Source organism: Prionailurus bengalensis, chromosome B4, assembly GCF_016509475.1.
Source record: "Prionailurus bengalensis isolate Pbe53 chromosome B4, Fcat_Pben_1.1_paternal_pri, whole genome shotgun sequence".
Taxonomy (NCBI): domain Eukaryota; kingdom Metazoa; phylum Chordata; class Mammalia; order Carnivora; family Felidae; genus Prionailurus; species Prionailurus bengalensis.
In genome coordinates, this window is record NC_057358.1 from 54,172,679 (window position 1) to 54,191,048 (window position 18,370).

Consider the following 18,370-nt stretch of genomic DNA (forward strand, 5'->3'; position numbering starts at 1 on the left):
TTCTTGTCCACACTCACGGGCATTTCCTGTGTTCAGAGTTTAGAGCACTCGTTAGGCTGAACCATATGAAATTCCTGATAGTCAGTTTTGGTTTATGCAGTCAATTACTTTGGTTCTTCTCTCTTTTAAAAATCCTTTTTACACCAGGCTAAGGAGACAGGGGAACAGTTTGATGAAGGGCAAAAAATAAGAGCTAATATTTATTGAACACATACTATGTGCTGAGTGTGTTGCATCTTTACCACAGCACTAATTCTCACCACAGTCCCATGAATTATTTTTTGCCCCTAGAAATAATTATGCCCCTGCAATTATTTCTCACCTTTTACAGATGAGTGGGTCCAGGTGAAGAGACTACATGGCGAGTAACTGAGATTCCAACTCAGCCCAAGACCTCCTGCTTCACCACTCCCCACCCACACACCCAGGGGAGTCCTGGAAGAGATGAGACCCAGAAGGCAATGCCTGCAGATTCACAACAAGAAGGGAGAGGAGGAAATAACCACACTGGAATTCTGGCAAGGCCAGAAGAGCCCCTGTGGAAGGGAGCTGGGGCAAAGACCAGTGACCACAGCTGAAAATAGCAGCTTGCTATTTTACTGTTTGCCTCCTTGTCATGACCTTAGTGAAGGACAGATGAAGGAAGAGAAAAGATACTTGGACAGCCAGGGTTCCTGCCAGGTGCCACTACTCCTGCAGACAGACAGACAGACAGACACAGAGACACACATACACAACACACACCTTTGCACATAAGCTGCCCTCTATTTCATGCATCCACACAGATGGAAAGACAAGAGCCTAGGTCACAAAGCCACTTGGCACAAAACTACCTGCATATACATCTTGCCCTCTAACACACACACACACACACACACACACACAGAAGACATGCAAAATACATCTCTGGGTACCCTCCAGTGGGCCACAATACCTCTCCTAGCAAATTCAGAACATCCAGCCTGGCTGTCAAAATCTGCCTGTCTCCATTCCCCTTCACTCTGGTTCCCCAATCCAACTGTTTATCCAGGACAGCAAAGCTGTGTCCTTCCTGCCTTATGGTTTGTTCATCCTGCTTCACAAGTAACAGAGAGAGGTTCTCTTCTTCTTTTCCTCCTCTGCCCCATGTTCTGTTGGGTTTCTCCTTCTACACCCACCCATGAGTCCCCTCCTCCAGGCAGCCTTCCCTGATGAACTAACTGACTCTGATTCTGAATGTGCCCTTGTCCTTTGCACTTGTTGGTCTGTACTGGGTGTGTGTCACCACTCAAAGGTAACTTTGCATATTAGTTGCCAGGGAGGGGAACATAAGCTCCCCAAGGGCAGGACCATTTGAGCAAGTATTTCAGGCAAATGCAGGCCTCACCCTCCAGCCTCACCAGGCTGGGAAGGGAGCCCTACTACCTGATATCACAGACAGGAACATTAATCTGGCTCCAGCAGCCACCAGGAATGTCTCCCTGTGTCACATGCTGCAAGTATCTCCTTTGAATGACCTTTCAGAGACATTTTGGAGGAAGGCACATCATCCACTGTGTCTTCCCACATTAACCTGGTTTTTAACTGGAAATACTGCTTCCCAGCAGGGTCCTCACCTTATTCTCCAGCCTCTGAGAAAACTTTGCAATTCTCAAAAATTAGATCCACCCTAAAGGACAAACATGTGTCTCTGGTGAGGATGCTTAGAGCTGTGCTGCAGGCTGTGAAGGCGACCCCACAGAGGATGCCAGGTGACCAGGCACCTGCAGCAGCAGTTGTAAGTGCTCCAGTGAAGAAGATGTTTGTATGGAATAAGTTCATCGTACCTAAATAAAAGAGAGAGACAAGGAGAGGCTTGAGGTCTGCTGAAAGTGCTTTGAAGAGTGTGGGGTATGCAGAACAGTAAGCCTGGGAGCTTTGCCTCTGCATCCCTGACCAGAACTTCCCAGTGGCTCCTTACAAACCTCACACATGCACATGGGGCATCGGGTCCAGGGAGGGTATGTGGCATGTCTTTTACTACAGGAAGGGGAACAGAAAATATGTGTGTCTCTCTTTTATCCCCTCATGACCTGTAACCATTCTTGTACATAGGAAGCTCTCAATAAGGTCATTGGTTCTTATTATCTAGGTCTCCCAAAATAAGCACTCAAACCAGTGAAACTCAGTCCCTTTAAATATTTCTTCTCACAGTCCCCCCAACTATCTCACCCCTTGAACCTCAGTATCTATCCCCAGGACAATTTCCCTGTCAAGCCTTCTAAGCACCCTAGTGATCATGGGGCCCCAGCTCAATTCCCAGTCATTCCAACCCCCCTCCTCCATCATTTACTCAGTGTCTCTCCCTCCTCCTCTCTCCCTTTCCAGGGGGCAACTTAGCCCCCTGGGTGCCTCCCCAAAGACAGGCAGTCACTAATGAGCACTGAGCACTAGAAGGGGAGGATCAAGGGCAGCCTAGTGGGTGGGAGGGGACTCCAGAACTAGCAGATAGGGAGTCCTGTTAGCATCTGTCAAATATTCCATCTCCCTCCAGCATCCCTGTCTCTTGACTCCTGGCTCCTGCCAATCCATCTCCCTGCTGAGTCTGATGGAGTGAGTTCAGGTGAAAACTCACAGAAGACTGGTCTGCTCCAGACCCATTTTCTCCAGGAAGGTCACTATCCCCGCCATCTTTCTTTGAAAACTCCCAAAGACTCTGGGAAACTGAGGCTTTACATTGAACCAAAGGAGGAAGAGAAATTGTTCTCTCTGTTTAATATCTTGATTTCAGCCCATGTGTCCACTGCCCTTCAACAAAAGCAGAAGTGAATACTTCAGGCAATGGCACAGAGAGTGAAATCTCAGGAAGACTATCCCAGCCTTAAGGAGGTTCTGAGTGCCTCATGAAACCAGCGGAAGTGGGAGGAAAGATGTAGTTCGATGATCAAAGATACCCTTTTGTTATATAAGGAATTTCTACTGGGGGGGGGGGTGCTGGGCAGGGGAGCAGCTCTAGGGACTTGATGGGAACCTTCTCAGCAGTGACCTGCAAGGGCTCATGGGCCACAAGAGGGCAGCAGAGAATGGCTTTCCCTGCAGAGCCAGCCCTGGGCCCTGGGTGCAGAGATAGGCTGGGGGAGTCTTTGGCTCCACCAAGAACCCATGAATTTCCATTTCAGGAAAACCCTCCTGCAGCCCTTTCCACTGGCATCTCTTATTGTCTTTGGGCCCTGAAATGCCCACAACACTATGCTGTGCACACACTCACCCTCAGCACACACACCCCTCTGCCCCTCAGAGTCCCATAGCCCCTGCCCCTCTCTTCCTACTTTCTGAGCTGCAAGAGGAGCTTTCCTTCATTCATAATTTGCTCTTTTCCTGTGTTTCCATAGCTCCTCAAAGCTGCAAACAGCGAAGTACTTTCCCCTGTTTGAATCTGGTCCCTCCTACCACAGCCTCTGTTTCCATTTCTCCTGGCATAGTTTGAAGTGACAGGGGAAACAGAGGGAAAACTGGTGGTTTCAGAACTCCCTTCTCTGAATCTGCCCTGTTGATCATGGCCCTCCTGCCCAGGAAAGGACTGACCCATCTGTGATCCACCAGCTGTAGCCCCATATCCTTTCAGTGTCCCTACACTCTGGACCCACTTCCTTATCCAGAAGAAACTACTTCCAGGCTTGTGGATGCAGGTGCCAGAGTTCAATTTCACAAATGTGGCCTGGGCTTATGAGGCACTAATTGCAACAAGAGGATTTGAGTTAAACCCATTAAGAACTTCCCAGCACAAGGGGTCTGAAAGCTCAGCTTGTGTGAAATTCAATAAGATTGCATATATGGGCCTTCCCAGAAGACTCCAAGAGACAAGGACTTGGTTTGGACCTGTCTGGCTAGTACTGACAAAGACAGAAGTTTTCACTGTGACTGTGGTCATCCCAGCCTCAGAAGGTGGTACACAAAGACTTCTGGGGACTCTAAGGCCTCAGGCAGAATGGGTGGAGCCTAGAGGTAGGAATACCACCCTGGTTAGATCTTTCCCTAGAACTGGGGGTAGGGACAGGTAAAGAGAGTAGGCCTGAACCATCCACTGTCTGGCCACCCTCCCACCCTGGCCCAAAATCTTCATGGCCCTCCCTCGTCAGAGCAGGACCTCTGAGCTCTTCCAATGCAAGCCCTGAGTGAAGACCTCAGGACCCAGTCTCCACCCAGCCTCCGATCCAGGACCCTGATGCCATACCCCTGTGCCTGGCAGGGCAGAGACACCCACTGTTCGGACTACCCAATCTCCACACCCCAAGCACTAAGAGCCTTTCTGTTCTTCCCTCCCACCTCACCCTACCCCATAACACAGCCTGAAACGTGCTGGAAGTTTGCACAAGTCAAAGGTATCTTCACCTCTGAGTTCAGGCTCCCCTGGGACCACACACACACACACACACACACACACACACCTGCACATACACACACATAGATGTTCATACTCATACATACACACAGACACATAACCTCAACTATACACATATACACCCTCATATGTCACAAACATACTCACATGTATGCAACACAAAGACACTTTTCTCACAAACTCATACATTTATAGACAGGCTTCACACATGAACATATACATACTGGAAGACTCAAACAACACACCTGTGCATACATGCCACTGTATTCCTTCTTAGGATCCAAAGCCCAGTCCTTTAAATTACAGAGGCCTAAAATGTTCAGGAAAAGGAGGGAAACCCACAGGAAACCCATTTCCAGTTTTCTGGTCCACACTGGAATTCCTTTGCTATATTCTTCTTCCTGCTGCAGAATCTCTAGGACCTGGGCCCAACCATGGAAGCAGAACCTGCAGAGATAATACATTCGTGCACACAACAAACACTTTTGGGCCTCTACCTTCCATTCCCCACCTCACCTCCTGCCCCCATCCCCTGGCCTGAAGCTGAGGCAGACACATTAAAGACAACTTCTGGCAATGGTAGAGTGGAAACAGCAAAAGCTCAGGATTCAAGGACCTGAGTTCACATCCTGCTTTGCCTCTTAATATGCTGTATTACCTTGAGCACTTGATACAATCTCTCTGAGCCTCAGTTCATCACATGTAAGGTGGAATTAATAAAATTTACCTAATAATTCTTTGAATATTAAAAGGCAGGTAAAGCTTTCATCAACAAAGTGTCCACCCACAGAAAGTGACCCCATTCCATCCTCCCAAACTCTGTGCTGATCATCTCCCCAACACCCTTCCAGTCCTTCTGTCCCTGAAACAGAAACCCAGTCTCTTTCAGCCTCAGACCCTCAGTGGTGCACACCTTAGGAGGCATGATCTTCAACTTGGCAAGCTCCATTCAACTCACCACCCCAACACTGGCCCCTGCCTCTTCTGGTCCATTTCATCTGGCACCCTTTTGCAGGTTGCAGTTTCCTTAATAACCATTAATGGGGCTGACCATGGCCTAAATGTCTGCACTGGGCATGCACATCACATGGACTGAAGGGCTAATAATCCCCCAGAGAGCCATCCCAAGGAAAGTCATCATTAATTTCTGTGTATTACTCCAATTTCAAGACATTCTTTATGAACAGACAGTGCAGGAGAGTTATAGGACAGCACTTGCTGTGCTAAGCAGATGTGGAAGAGAGAGTGTGTCCCCTGGAATATAAACAATTCCTCAGATGAAACCCCATTAGATTCTGTGCTCACAGTTGGGAAGCAGCCCAGCTCGCCCCCACCCAGATGGGCACACCCAGCAGGTGCCTGGGTAAGGGGAGCAGGAATCACAACCCTTCCTTTGCTGCTCAGGTGGTCTTATCAGCTCCCCTCCAGAATCAGGACTCAGCTGAGTGGGAAGTGGCTCTAGAGGTCCTACCATCACCTTCCTGGGACCCTCCAAGGACCCACAAACACCCACAAACTCCCTTGCTATCCCTGCCACAGGCTTTATTTCCTATATTCCTCCCAGACTCTGACTGTTTCTGAAGTGCTGTCTGTCTTTGCCTTCTCCCAGTGGGATTCTCCTCCAGTCCTTGCAGAGTACCCACCACCCTGCTGGAGGTTTATTTGCTTTGGCTTCTTGTTGCAGAGAAACTGAAGACACTTGGGTCTATTGGTGAACATGTTTTATACTTCATTAAAAGATTGTGCTATAACAGAACATATAGCATAACAATAGTCACTTCATACAACTTTTGTATTAAATAGGTGATCACAAAAAGTGTTGGAAAAAAGTATAGGGCATAGTACTCAGCACATGGAGCTATTATCTTCATAATTTTGTGGGCATGGAGATATGAAGAGGTAATACATAAAAGAGTTTTTCTTTTCCCTTAGAGGTTTTTAAATCTCATCAATGAGATAAGATAAACACATGGAGAGATAAAGAACACGGAAACCTAAAACTCTTATTTGAGCCCTAACATGCAATTTATTTTCCTAAATGCAAGCCGTTTTAAAATTTTCAGCAGATTTCAATGCTCTAATAATTTTTCCTTCCATCACTCATCAACCCATGCCTCACTGCCTTACATACATCACACATTCACCCTGGCCTTTCATTTCAGGAGTTGACTGGAGAATTCTTCGGATAAAAAAAAAAAACATTTTGAAACTTCATTTGGTGCATTTGCCTGTTTCTGGGCAGGAGCCCATCTGAGGCATTCAAAACCCAAGTGACACAGCCATACACACGGCTAGAGAGCCTGCTCCTTTCCATCTCCCCTGTCACCCTGTAATCTCAGAAAATTCTTCCTTATGTTCAGTCTCAATCTGTTTTCCTTCTATGTTGGCCTCTATTTATCACTCGTTCTGATTGGGAGTGAGGTACACAAACCCTGCAAAACTTAAGAAAATTCTGAAATGCCCACCGGGTAACATTGTTCCATTGCTTATTGCTCCAGGTCTCTGTAATTATAGGTCTCACATAGTTTGTTATTAACCCATTAAAAATCATCAAAATATCTCTTAAAAAAAATTAGTTTCGTCCCTACAGAAGTTTAAACCCTTTTTCAGCCATTGGGTTTCTCTTTAAGATTTTGAAAAATGAAATTATCCTAATTTCCAGGACAGGTAGTTAAGAACTCCTATTTCAATTCCCCAACCTCCGTAGCCTTCTCAGTGTCATCGCGTTATCATGCATTTGACTAAGGGACAGTACAACCCTGAGTTGGGGCATGACTGATATGACCTCCCCCGTCCCTTTCAGGCCATCATATGAAGTAGGGGAAACAGAATTGACAGCTGTCCTGACCCACCCAACACTTGCCCCAGGGGAGCCCCTGAGGACCAGGAAGACTCCAGCATAAGCATGGCAGGCATTTTCCCAAAGTGGGCAGAGTGTCAAACCTGGCACAGTGACTGGTTTGAGAGGCCTGGGGATAGGAGGGCAGCCAGGGCCCACATGTCTCCCTCTTCCCCAAATTCAATTTCCCCAACATAGACCCCTCCTCTTATGTTCTCAATTCCAAAGTTTTCAGAACTTCCAGAGTACTCATCTGAGGTCAGACACCTATCATCCATCATCTAAGGCCAGCACTACTCACACCCAAAAGGGCATACAAATCACTTTGGATCTTGTTAAAAATGTATATTCTGATTCTGTAGATCTGGTTGGGGCCTAAGATTCTGCATTTCTAACAAGCTCCCAGGTGACACCCACACAGCTGGTCCATTACCATACATTGAAGAGCAAGGAACTAGATGACTGTAACCGGTGCTATAACTGTCTCCCAGGAGAAGTCCATCTATTCACACTGTTCTGTATGTCCTCTATATGGCAAAGACAGTCATAACTCATCCCATCCTGATTTGGGAATCTCACTCCATGGCACAAAACAAAATACAAATCGGGCTCATAAATTCCCTCCAAATGTGAATAAATACATCCCTCACAAGTGTGTCATTCTCTCATGAGTCCTGAAGGTCCATGTACCCTAGAATTATTGTCCCATTTCCTTTCCAACTCACTTATCCATATTTTATTTTCCAAATTGCTCTATAGGCATCCTCCTCCAGATAGTGTCTCTCAACCAATACCTCTTTCTCAGTTTCTACTCATACCTTCCCTTCCAAAGTAACGATGTCTCCATCTCTATCCAGTTACTAATTTAAGTTCATTTTCCACCCCATTTGGGGGTGTGAATTTTCTCTCCCCAAAGAATCTTAGATTCTCTCACAAGGTTTTTGCACAAGTCTCTTAAAAAAGCATCTAAAGGAGTTGGTAAATATATAATAATCCTGCCTCTACAGCCTTCCCTGGAGGCACCTACTCCCTGTGAGAATATGAGAAATTCCACAAGTAAGAAAGTAGCTTCATATCCCTCCCTTCCAGGGCAGGACACATACACAAATAGAGAACACTGGCCCTCCTATGCCAACCATAAACCTCTGTCAAGAAAGATGCCTGTTGTGCCCATGTTGAAGTTGGTCTCCTCTTCTGGGAGTCCCTGGAGTCAGGTAAATTTGGTTGGGCCTTCTATGAATTTGCTACTTCTGGACCCTCTCCACATCCCATGGGAATATAGAACAGGACTAGGGAAGGCCCAATCAGCCTTTCTCCTGAGATAGCCTTGTATTTTCCATGTTGCTCTTTGAATGAACAACACTGTTCTTACTGTTGGGTCTACAGGAAGGGGAGAAACTACTCCTTGCCCTGAACAAGACTCCACTCTGATGAATCAGACAGGACAGCAACCAGAACTCAGACTGAGACACACAAAGCAAAACTAGAAGTGCCTGGGTACACTTCTAGATGTATCTAGGCACAGACCTAGGTACAGGTCTAGATATATTGTTCTGGATTGAGAGAAAGGCTGTTTGTCAATGAAGTCTCCCAGAAGATTGTTTTAAAGGAGAGGCACAATGCTAGCCTGAAAGGAAGGACAGTATTCTATACCAAAGAAAAATGTGAGAGTTAATTCAACAATTCATTTCTCATTATGTGCCTGGTCCTGGGTGATGCTTTGGGGAAGTGAACAAGACACACTCCTTACCTATGGTCAGGAAAAAAAAATAAAGAAAATAAAGACACACAGATAACTGTGGTATTTCTTTTTTATTTCAGCCTTATTGAGGTATAACTGACATATAAAGTTGTAAGATATTTAAAGTGTACGTTGTGGTGATTGGATAAGCATATACATTGTGAAATGGTTCACTATGCTTTCCCCACTGTGAAAGAATTAATGATGGTATTTTAATCTAAATTTTTCATGAAATGAAGTAAATGTTCAAAGGGCACTATATTTCAATGGCTTCATCTTTACACATGGACAAGCTGGAGTCTTGGTCTTCAGTGTGAGGTCCCTGGAGAAGACCCCACCCAGGCCTACTGAATTCCAAATGCTAGAGGAGGAGCCCAGCAATGTGTGTTTTCACAAGCCCTCCAGGTGAGCTGACACCAGTTCAAGTTTGAGCACCATTGTGAAGACTGCTATTCCTGGCTTCTCTCCACCCACCATCTTTCATTGTGACTTCGATTAGTGGGTTGAAGAGACAGCACTGAGCATGCCCAGCTCAGCCCCTTCCCAGTTCTTGGGTTTAAGTTTTTTTGTTGTTGTTGTTGTTTTGTTTTGTTTTTTTTAATCCAGAACCAATCAGCCCACTGGACACATGTATTCTACATTGCTCACAGAAGAAAAGCAGGTTTTCTCCTGTGGTGGGAGGCAGAAGGTACTCAGCGCTGCTTATGATGAGGACTAAGTCTGCCTAATTTAGTGATGCAGGACTAGCAAGCCAATCACGTTTCATATCTAAAGCTGACAGTTTATTCACCTATGTCTTGGGTAACAGTTGGTTCCAGACATAGGAGGGAGAAATGCAGGGTTTTTTGTTTTTTGTTTTTTGTTTTTTTGTTTTTTATTGAGCAGAATGCAGGTACTGAGTGGCTTGCTCAGGGTCACATTGCTAGTTAGTGGTAGAAACAAGACCAGAACCCAGGATACTTGGCTCTCAGCTGTGCACTTTCTGAGCAGGTGGACCAAAGCAGACAACTGTAGAGAAACTGCAAACTTCAAGAATACAGAAATAGCCAAGTAGAGGAACAAACCCCAGGGCTTTACAGCATGGGTAGTGGGTTTAAAGCCAAAGTGCTTTGTGCTCAGAGGAAAGCCCTGGCTCCAATCCACCTGTGTGGGTTCTGTTGCACACTCACTCCCCTCCCGCCCACTACCAAGGGTCAAGCTACATAGCCTGCTCAGTGGAGTCTGAACAAACATTGCCTCATTCTCCTAGTGTCATTATCTCTGCCTATAATCTCTCCCTAGTACCCATGTGTGGCAAAATCCTATCTATCTTTGGAGAGGGATAACCCAAATATTCGTTTACAAAGATGTCTCTGATTTCACCAATCAACTCTCATTACTGTGCCAGCCACAAATGATCACCCTCCACTCTGAATTCCCAAGACACTTTGTGTATTACTTATGATAGCTTTATACTTTATGTTACAGGTATACTTTACCCTTTGTATTAGAATATAAGCTCTTGGAGTGGCTGGATGGATTTAGGGTAAGTGTCTGACTTCAGCTCAGGTCATGATCTCACGGCTTATGAGTTTGAGTCCCGTGTCAGACTCTCTGCTGTCAGCATAGAGCCTGCTTCGGATCCTCTGTCCCCCTGCTTCTTCCCCTTCCCTACTTGTTCTCTCTATCTCAAAATAAATAAATAAACTTAAAAAAAAGAATATAAACTCCTTAAAGGCAGGGGCCATATTTCATCTTTATTTTTTGTATTTTTTCTAGTTTCCTTTATGTTATTAATTGAAGTATAATTAACATATAGTGTCATTATATTATTCTCAGGTGTACAATATAAGGATTCAGCAATTCCATAAATTTCGGAGTAATCATAAAGATAAGTATACTCTTTTTTTAAATGTTTACTTAATTTTTGAGAGAGAGAGAGGCAGAGCATGAACGGGGGTAGGGGCAAAGACAGATGGAGACACAGAATCTGAATTAGGCTCCAGGTTCTGTCAGCACAGAGCCCAATGCAGGGCTCAAACCCATGAACTGTGAGAATGTGAACTGAGCTGCAGTGGGGTACTTAACTGACTGAGCTACCCAAGCGCCCCAAGATATTTTTTATTACTTAAATTCCACATATGAGTGAAATCATATAGTATTTATCTTCTCTGCTGGATTTGTTTCACTTAGCATTACACCGTCTAGGTCCATCCATGTTGTTGTAAATGGCAACATTTCACTTTTTTCAATGGCTGAGTATTTTCTACCATATATATATTAATGGACAATTGGGTTATTTTCATATCCTGGCTATTGTATGTAATGTTACAATAAACATAAAGGTATATATATCTTTTCTTATTCATGTAAAGAAGAAGCTTTTGCACAGCAAAGAAAACCATACACAAAACAAAATGGCTACTTACTGAGTAGGAGTGGATATTTGCAAATGATATATCCAGTAGGGTTAATATCCAAAATATATAAAGAACTTATACAACTCAACATCAAAAAATCCATTTATAAAATGGACAAAGACCAACAGACACACAAAAAGATACTCATCATCACTAATCACCAGGGAAACACAAATTAAAACTGCAATGAGATATCACTTACTTTGTCAGATTGGCTAAAAGAAAAAAAGATAAGAAATAATAAGTGTTGGTGAGAATGTGGAGGAAAAAAAAAACTATCATGCACTGTTGGTGGGAATGTAAACTGGTGCAGTTTCTAGGGAAAGTAGTGCGCAGGTTCCTAAAAAAATTAAAAATAGAATTACCATATAGTCCAGTAATATCACTACTGAATATTTGCTCAAAGAAAACAAAAACACTTTTCTAGTTTATTTTAATAATATATTTTTTAAAGCCAGTAAGGCCAGTGAGCAGCTACAGACAAAACTGTAAAGTAGACAAGTAAAAAGAGAGAGAGACAGAGACAGAGAGAGAGAGAGCAAAGACACATCCTTCACTCTACAATATGTACAGAACCCTATTAGCATTCCCTCACCAACATCCCATGGGAGTCCTAGCTTTCCATGCACTCAAGAGTACTCTCCAAAATCGTGCAGGGACAAGACTGCATTTAGGTGTGATGATGTAAAAGTGAATATATACTGTCACTGCCGAGACCAAGGTCTATAGTTTTGGTGCTAAATTAAGTGGGGTTAGCGACTCGGCTGTGCTGGATCCCATAGCTGAAGTAGATAGCAAACCCAATCAGCATGGAGACACCAAATCGGGCCCAGGTGTCAGCTGTCATCTGCATCATAAGGCAAACATTCACAAAGACACTCAGTAGTGGGAGGAGAGGCAGAGCAGGGACCTTAAAGGGAAGGGGATTGGAGCTCTGCGGCTGTCTCCAGATGACCCCAGTGATCCCAGTGATGAGCACCAGGAGCACCACAACCACTGAAATCCACACTGGGTCTCCAGAAAGCAGAACTGGCCACCAGGCCAGCACCAGGCAAAGAAGAGTGAGCAGCAGAACAAGCAGTGAGGAGCAAACATAGACAACCCGGCCAGAGAGTGGAGTGGGGGTGGAGCTGTCTGTGAAAAGTAGTTCCTGTAGAGTCAGCTGCTCTGCTGCAGGTCCATTCTCCTCCCACACCTCTGCTTCATTTCCCCCATTCTTCACCTTGGGCTGATACCTGAGGATGAGGATACAAATAGCTACCAGGGAGTGAGTAAACAGGGTCCCAATGGACATGAAGTCCACAAGATGAATGAGTTCAAAGAAGAAAGCAATGACTGCTGCCATAATGCCCAAGACCACCGTGGCCACAATGGGGATATGTCTGCTGGTGTGGGTCCTGGCAAGGACATGGAACAGGAGGCCATCCTTTGCCATCACAGAGATCACCCAACGTGCAGAGAACATATCATTCAAGATTGTAGTGAAAAGAGTGCAGAGAGCTCCAATAGCCACAACATAGTAGGCAGGGGCCCAGCCAATATATAGAAATGCCTCAGGCAAAGGGCTCCCAGGTTGGAGCTGGTAGTAAGGCACCATAAGTGTAAGTGCTGAAGTGACACAAAAATACATCAAAAAGCAGATGAACAGTGAAATCACAATGCCCATGCAGATGGAACGCTGGGGATTCTGGGCTTCCTCAGCTCTGGTAACAATATTGTCAAAACCTATAAATGCATAGAAACAGGTAGCTGCTCCACGGAGAATCCCCTCAAAGCCAAAAGGCACAAATCCTCCAGAACCCAGGGGGCCCAAGCTTAATGTGTCATTGAGTCCAGCCTTTACGTAGTCCTCTTCTGTGAGCTTCCAGTTGTGCAGTTCTCCCTTAAAGAATCCAGAGATGATGACAAAGACAAGAATCAAAAGGCTCACCAATGTGATCACCTTGGTAAACAGTACTGACTCCCTAGCCCTCAGAGCCAGCACTCCGGTGAGCAACAACACCAGACCCATAGCAAAGAAGTTTGGATATTCTGCAAGTACCTGTTGAACATTCAGTAAGATACTCTCATGCAGGGTCTGAGAGATCTGGTTCCCAATCAGGTAGTCAAAAGCTCTTGTCCATGCCCGAGCTACACTGGCTGTGCCAGCAACATAGGAGAGGATGAAGTTCCAGCCAGTGATGAAAGCCCAGAGTTCACCTATAGTGACATAGCTGTAGAGATATGCAGAGCCAGAATGGGGAACCCGGACAGCAAACTCTGCATAGCACAGCCCAGCCAATGCACAAGATAGGGCAGCCACCAAAAAGCAGATCACAGTGGCTGGTCCTGCTTGATTGCTGGCCACTTCGCCAGCCAGGAAATACACACCTGCACCCAGAGTGTAGTCTATACCCAGGGCCACTAAATCCAAAGTGCTTAGCCATCTGAGAGGGGTAGGTTCAGTTTTCTTTTCCTCCAGCGTACATCTGCGTACCAGCATTTGACCAAATCTGCGAAGTGCCCGACGCAGCATTCTGGCTGGAACTAAAGAGGATTGTAGGATCAGAGAGCTGTAGCAAGTCCAGGGGGTACAGAGTCTGGTATCATCTTCAGTGAGGCTGAGTTAAGCTTATGGTTTGGGGCTGCTGAGTTTAGCTTCTCAGGCTTCAAAGCTGCTATGCTGTATTTCTTCTGGTATGTGCTGTCCCTCCACAATGCCTAAGTAAACAATAAGTATTTACTGAACCCATTTCCAACCAACCAACCAAAGATCAAAAGTCCCATAGCACCTGTTGCAGCACAGATTTTTCAGAGAGCGACACCAAAGGACATCATAGACAAATCAACCCTGTTTCTCTCCCCCCACCACAAAAGAAGTGCCAAATACTTCCCAACATTCTCTTATTTTATACACCACATGACGCCAGCCCCTTTGGGTTCATCTAACTCATGCAGCTTCATGTACTGATTAAGCTATAAGAGGGGCACCTGGGTGGCTTAATGAGTTAAGCATCTGACTTCTGATTTTGGCTTAGGTCATTATCTCACAGTTGTGAGATCGAGCCCTGCATCAGGCTCCATGCTGGACATGGAGTTGGCTTAAGATTCTCTCTCTCTCTCCCTCTGTGCCTCATTCACTCATGCTCTCTAAACAAACAAACAAACAAACAAACAAACAAACAAATAAAGCTGTAAGACACAACATAACATGAATTTATTGTGCATAATTACATGTGGGATGTTTGCACGGTGCTTGAGCATGAGTTATGACACATTAATTCACAAACCAGAGGGCCTCAATTAAAGACCCATTTTTAAATATCACCTGAGTTTAAAATACAAATATGGTCCCCAGTCTTAAAACCCTTAGCCCCAACATAAGCTACCCAAGGTCAGATGGCACTTTGCCCCCTTTTCTCCTCATTCTGCATCATCCATTTAGTTGTACTGATGGCAAAGAATGTACAGTCCAACCCTTCACTTTACCCATCTAGGCCCACAGGGGGCGCTGTGAGAAGAGAGGAAGAGGGAGAAAGAGGCATGGCCTTCATAACTACTTGCAAGAATCAGAGGACAAAGCTGCCTGGTGAGGAAACACTGGAGATATAGGTGCAGCAGCCAATCAAGGGTCCATTACTAAGTAGGGAGAAGAGCCAGAAAGGTGGTTTTATGAATGCTGACATTAATTAAGCCTTACCCAAAGCAACAAGGCAAAATTTACTACAACTTTTATAAGTTGTAGTAAAGTTTTAAGTAAAGTTTTATAAGTTTTATAAACCATGATCTACGAGACTATGATGGGTAGGGAGAAAAGAAGTAAGTCACCTAGCTCAGTAGCTCACAACCAAACAATTCCTCTGTCTCCTCCCTCTCTGGGTTCCAGGAAAGTGAGTTCACCTCTGCAGACATTCTCCTCATTGTCCACACTGCTCTGTAACCACTTTGCCTCATCTGTGATGTTAGCTTCCAGCAGCTTGGAGACCCTGCCTGCTCTAGGAGCTTGTATTAAAACACTCACTTAAAACTCCCTATTAAGTTTTCACAAGGGTTTTTAACTCACTCAAACCGTTGTCTGAATATGCCAAATATCTGGTTCCTCTTTTGCTTTTCTTTGTTGCTGCTATTCAAATGGCCCCTCCTCAAGCAGAACAAGGCTTCAGGTGAACAATTCACAGCAATGCCCCAGGAATGAGTAGTGCAGAACAGAAAAAAACAAAGCCATGCAGCCCCCTCTCTCCTCCCTACTCAGGCTTTGGTTTTGAGAGAATTTTGGCAAATGTCAGAGGTTTCTAAAGATGGAAAGATCAAATCAAAATGGAAAAGTCTCTTCTACAGATTATCAAAAGGAACACTTGACTTATGGGTCTGACCTTCTGTCTACAAATCCATCTAAATTCCTTCTGTGCTGCCCACCAGCTCCAGCATTATGATTTACCAACAAGCTCACGAGATAGATAAGGAGGATCAATTGTTCACTCATGGAACTTTCTACAGTATAAATGTGATTGACGTATCTCCCACCTACCCCCAGGCTTCAACCCTTGAGTGATTCCCACTGCCCTTCCTTCATAATCCTTCCTTCCTTCATCATCTGACTTGTGCTGATCCCTCCAGCCTCGTCCCTTGCCAAGTTCCTGCACAATTTCCCAGTTGTGAAATTCCACACTCACCCTGTTCCCTGCCTGTAATGCCCTCTTGTCCCCTTCACATAGCTAACCCCCACTTCTCTTTCAGTTCCCAGCTCAGATGTTGCTTCCCCAGGAAGCTTCTCCAGACCCTTATGCTGCCCTTCCTGTGTGCTCTCATAATCCTAGGGTTACTCTGTGTGCCATTTTTCCTAATATGTCAAAATTCCAGCTCAGCTGCCTAACTCCATTAGACTGTGAGTTAGGTACTCAATACATATTTTGTTGAACATGTACAAACTGAGAAGAGAAACCTAAAAGAACACAAAATCTATAATTGCTATCTACTTGAATTTGAGATACACACTTTGTAGCCAAGCAACCTTTATAAACCTGGCTCAGGTAAAAATTTAAATGGTATTACCTTCCTTATAGAAGGCAAGCAAAATCAAAAGTGTGAAGGGAAAACCACCTGTGATAAAACCTTGACTGTATATCACTCATGGCAAGTATAAGCCACACATAGGTCATTTGCCTTTGATGACACGTGTTTAAAAATATCAGGCTACCTTGGGTTACAGGCAATGAATAACTCATGCCCAGGTAGAGAATCCCTACTTTTTTTTTTTAAATTTTTTTTCAACGTTTATTTATTTTTTTTGGGACAGAGAGAGACAGAGCATGAACAGGGGAGGGGCAGAGAGAGAGGGAGACACAGAATCGGAAACAGGCTCCAGGCTCTGAGCCACCAGCCCAGAGCCTGACGCGGGGCTCGAACTCACGGACCGCGAGATCGTGACCTGGCTGAAGTCGGACGCTTAACTGACTGCGCCACCCAGGCACCCCAAGAATCCCTACTTTTCTGAAGGCATTATTCTCAGGTCCTATAATCTAGGTGGGATGTCCTAAGGCAGAGGTTCTGACTTCGGGAGACAGAGGGAGGCATAATGAAGACACCTGGGGACATTTTCAAATGTCATATCCTCTCACTCTGGAGATTCTTGTCCACTTCCCATGACTGCTCTCAACCACCCAGCTGAGAAGAACAGGTCCTCAATTTGAAAGCGAAGAGATTCTAAAAGCTTTCTTCACAAAAAGGCAGCACAGTTTAGTAGTTAGGAGTAAGTCTCTGAATGTAAACTGCTCAGGTGTAAATCACAACTCAACCTCATACCAGGTGACTCTGGACAAATTAGTTCACCTCCAGGGGCTTTAGTTTCCACATCAGTCAAATGGGAATAAAAGCAAATACTGCATAGGATAATTTTGAGGAGTAAATAAAATTATGAGTATAAAATACTTAGTTCAGTGCCTAGCAAACACTATGTACTTAATATAATCTACCAAATATTTAATATGAAAATCTGCTATAAAGTCTTCAAGCTTTGAAAATAAATTAGTCTTTGCATATGTCTATCTTCAAAATCATCCACTAAAACTCAAGCCTGTTAGCTAGCCATCGTGAGACAATGAATATGGTTTTATTCCATATATTTTGCCTTGAAACTCTACGGACACTAATTAGATACCCTCATACATGCTGTTGCTAATCACTTGGGGGTCCTAGGCTTACTGCGTTAGAGAAGGCATTGAAAAATGTAAGGCTTTAATATAATAATAATAATAATAATAATAATCTGTAATCATAGATGCCTCATCTTATTTCTGGAAGAGGCAATGCTGGGTACTAGAGAGAGAAGAGCAATGAACATTATGTTAGAGATTTTGGATATGAGCCCTGGATCTTCTGCTTGACTATAGAAACAAGGTAATTTGCTTAATCTCTCTAAGCCTCAGTTTCCTCATCCATGAGGAAACTTACTTTTATTGGATCAACATGAGAATTTGATGAGAGGATACAAACTATCATGCACCATTGGTGGGAGTGTCACTGGGGCCACCATCCTGAAGCACAATCTTATTGGAGTTAAGAATGCACACACCCTTCCACCCTACAATCCCTCTCTGAGGTAAACACTCCAAGGAACTCTCTCCTGAGTCCATAAGGAGGCTCATATGAGCATGTTCACCACAGGACTATTAGTGGCAGCAAGTAGTTGGAGCTACGCCAGCATCTGTTACTAGAGGGATATACAAATAAAATGTGTGGTATGTGCATAATGAGATGCTGCACAGAAGTCAGAAATAATAAATTTGATTTACATTTAACAACATGGGTACCTCTCAGAAACAACGACAAGTAGGAAAAGTAAAAGCAGGATGAGGTGTAAAGCACAATGCCATTTATGCACATTTATAAAACAGACAAAAATGCTGTATAATTGTCAAGGATACACACATATCTGTTAAAAATATCACATCATTCCTCTGCTCAAAACCTTCCATTGGTTTCCCTTTTATTCAGAGTAAAAGCCAATGTCTGCATTTACAATGGCCTACAAAGTCCTACAGTATTGGTCACTG

At 44.4% G+C, this 18,370-nt stretch overlaps 1 protein-coding gene across 1 annotated transcript; it reads right to left on the reverse strand.

The window, feature by feature from the left end:
* Positions 1-11,612: 11,612 nt before the first annotated feature.
* Positions 11,613-14,241, reverse strand: LOC122473067 (cationic amino acid transporter 3-like). Its single transcript, XM_043563176.1, has one exon. The coding sequence runs from the start codon at positions 13,852-13,854 to the stop codon at positions 12,082-12,084; it is 1,773 nt and encodes a 590-aa protein (XP_043419111.1). The 5' UTR covers positions 13,855-14,241; the 3' UTR covers positions 11,613-12,081.
* Positions 14,242-18,370: the final 4,129 nt, after the last annotated feature.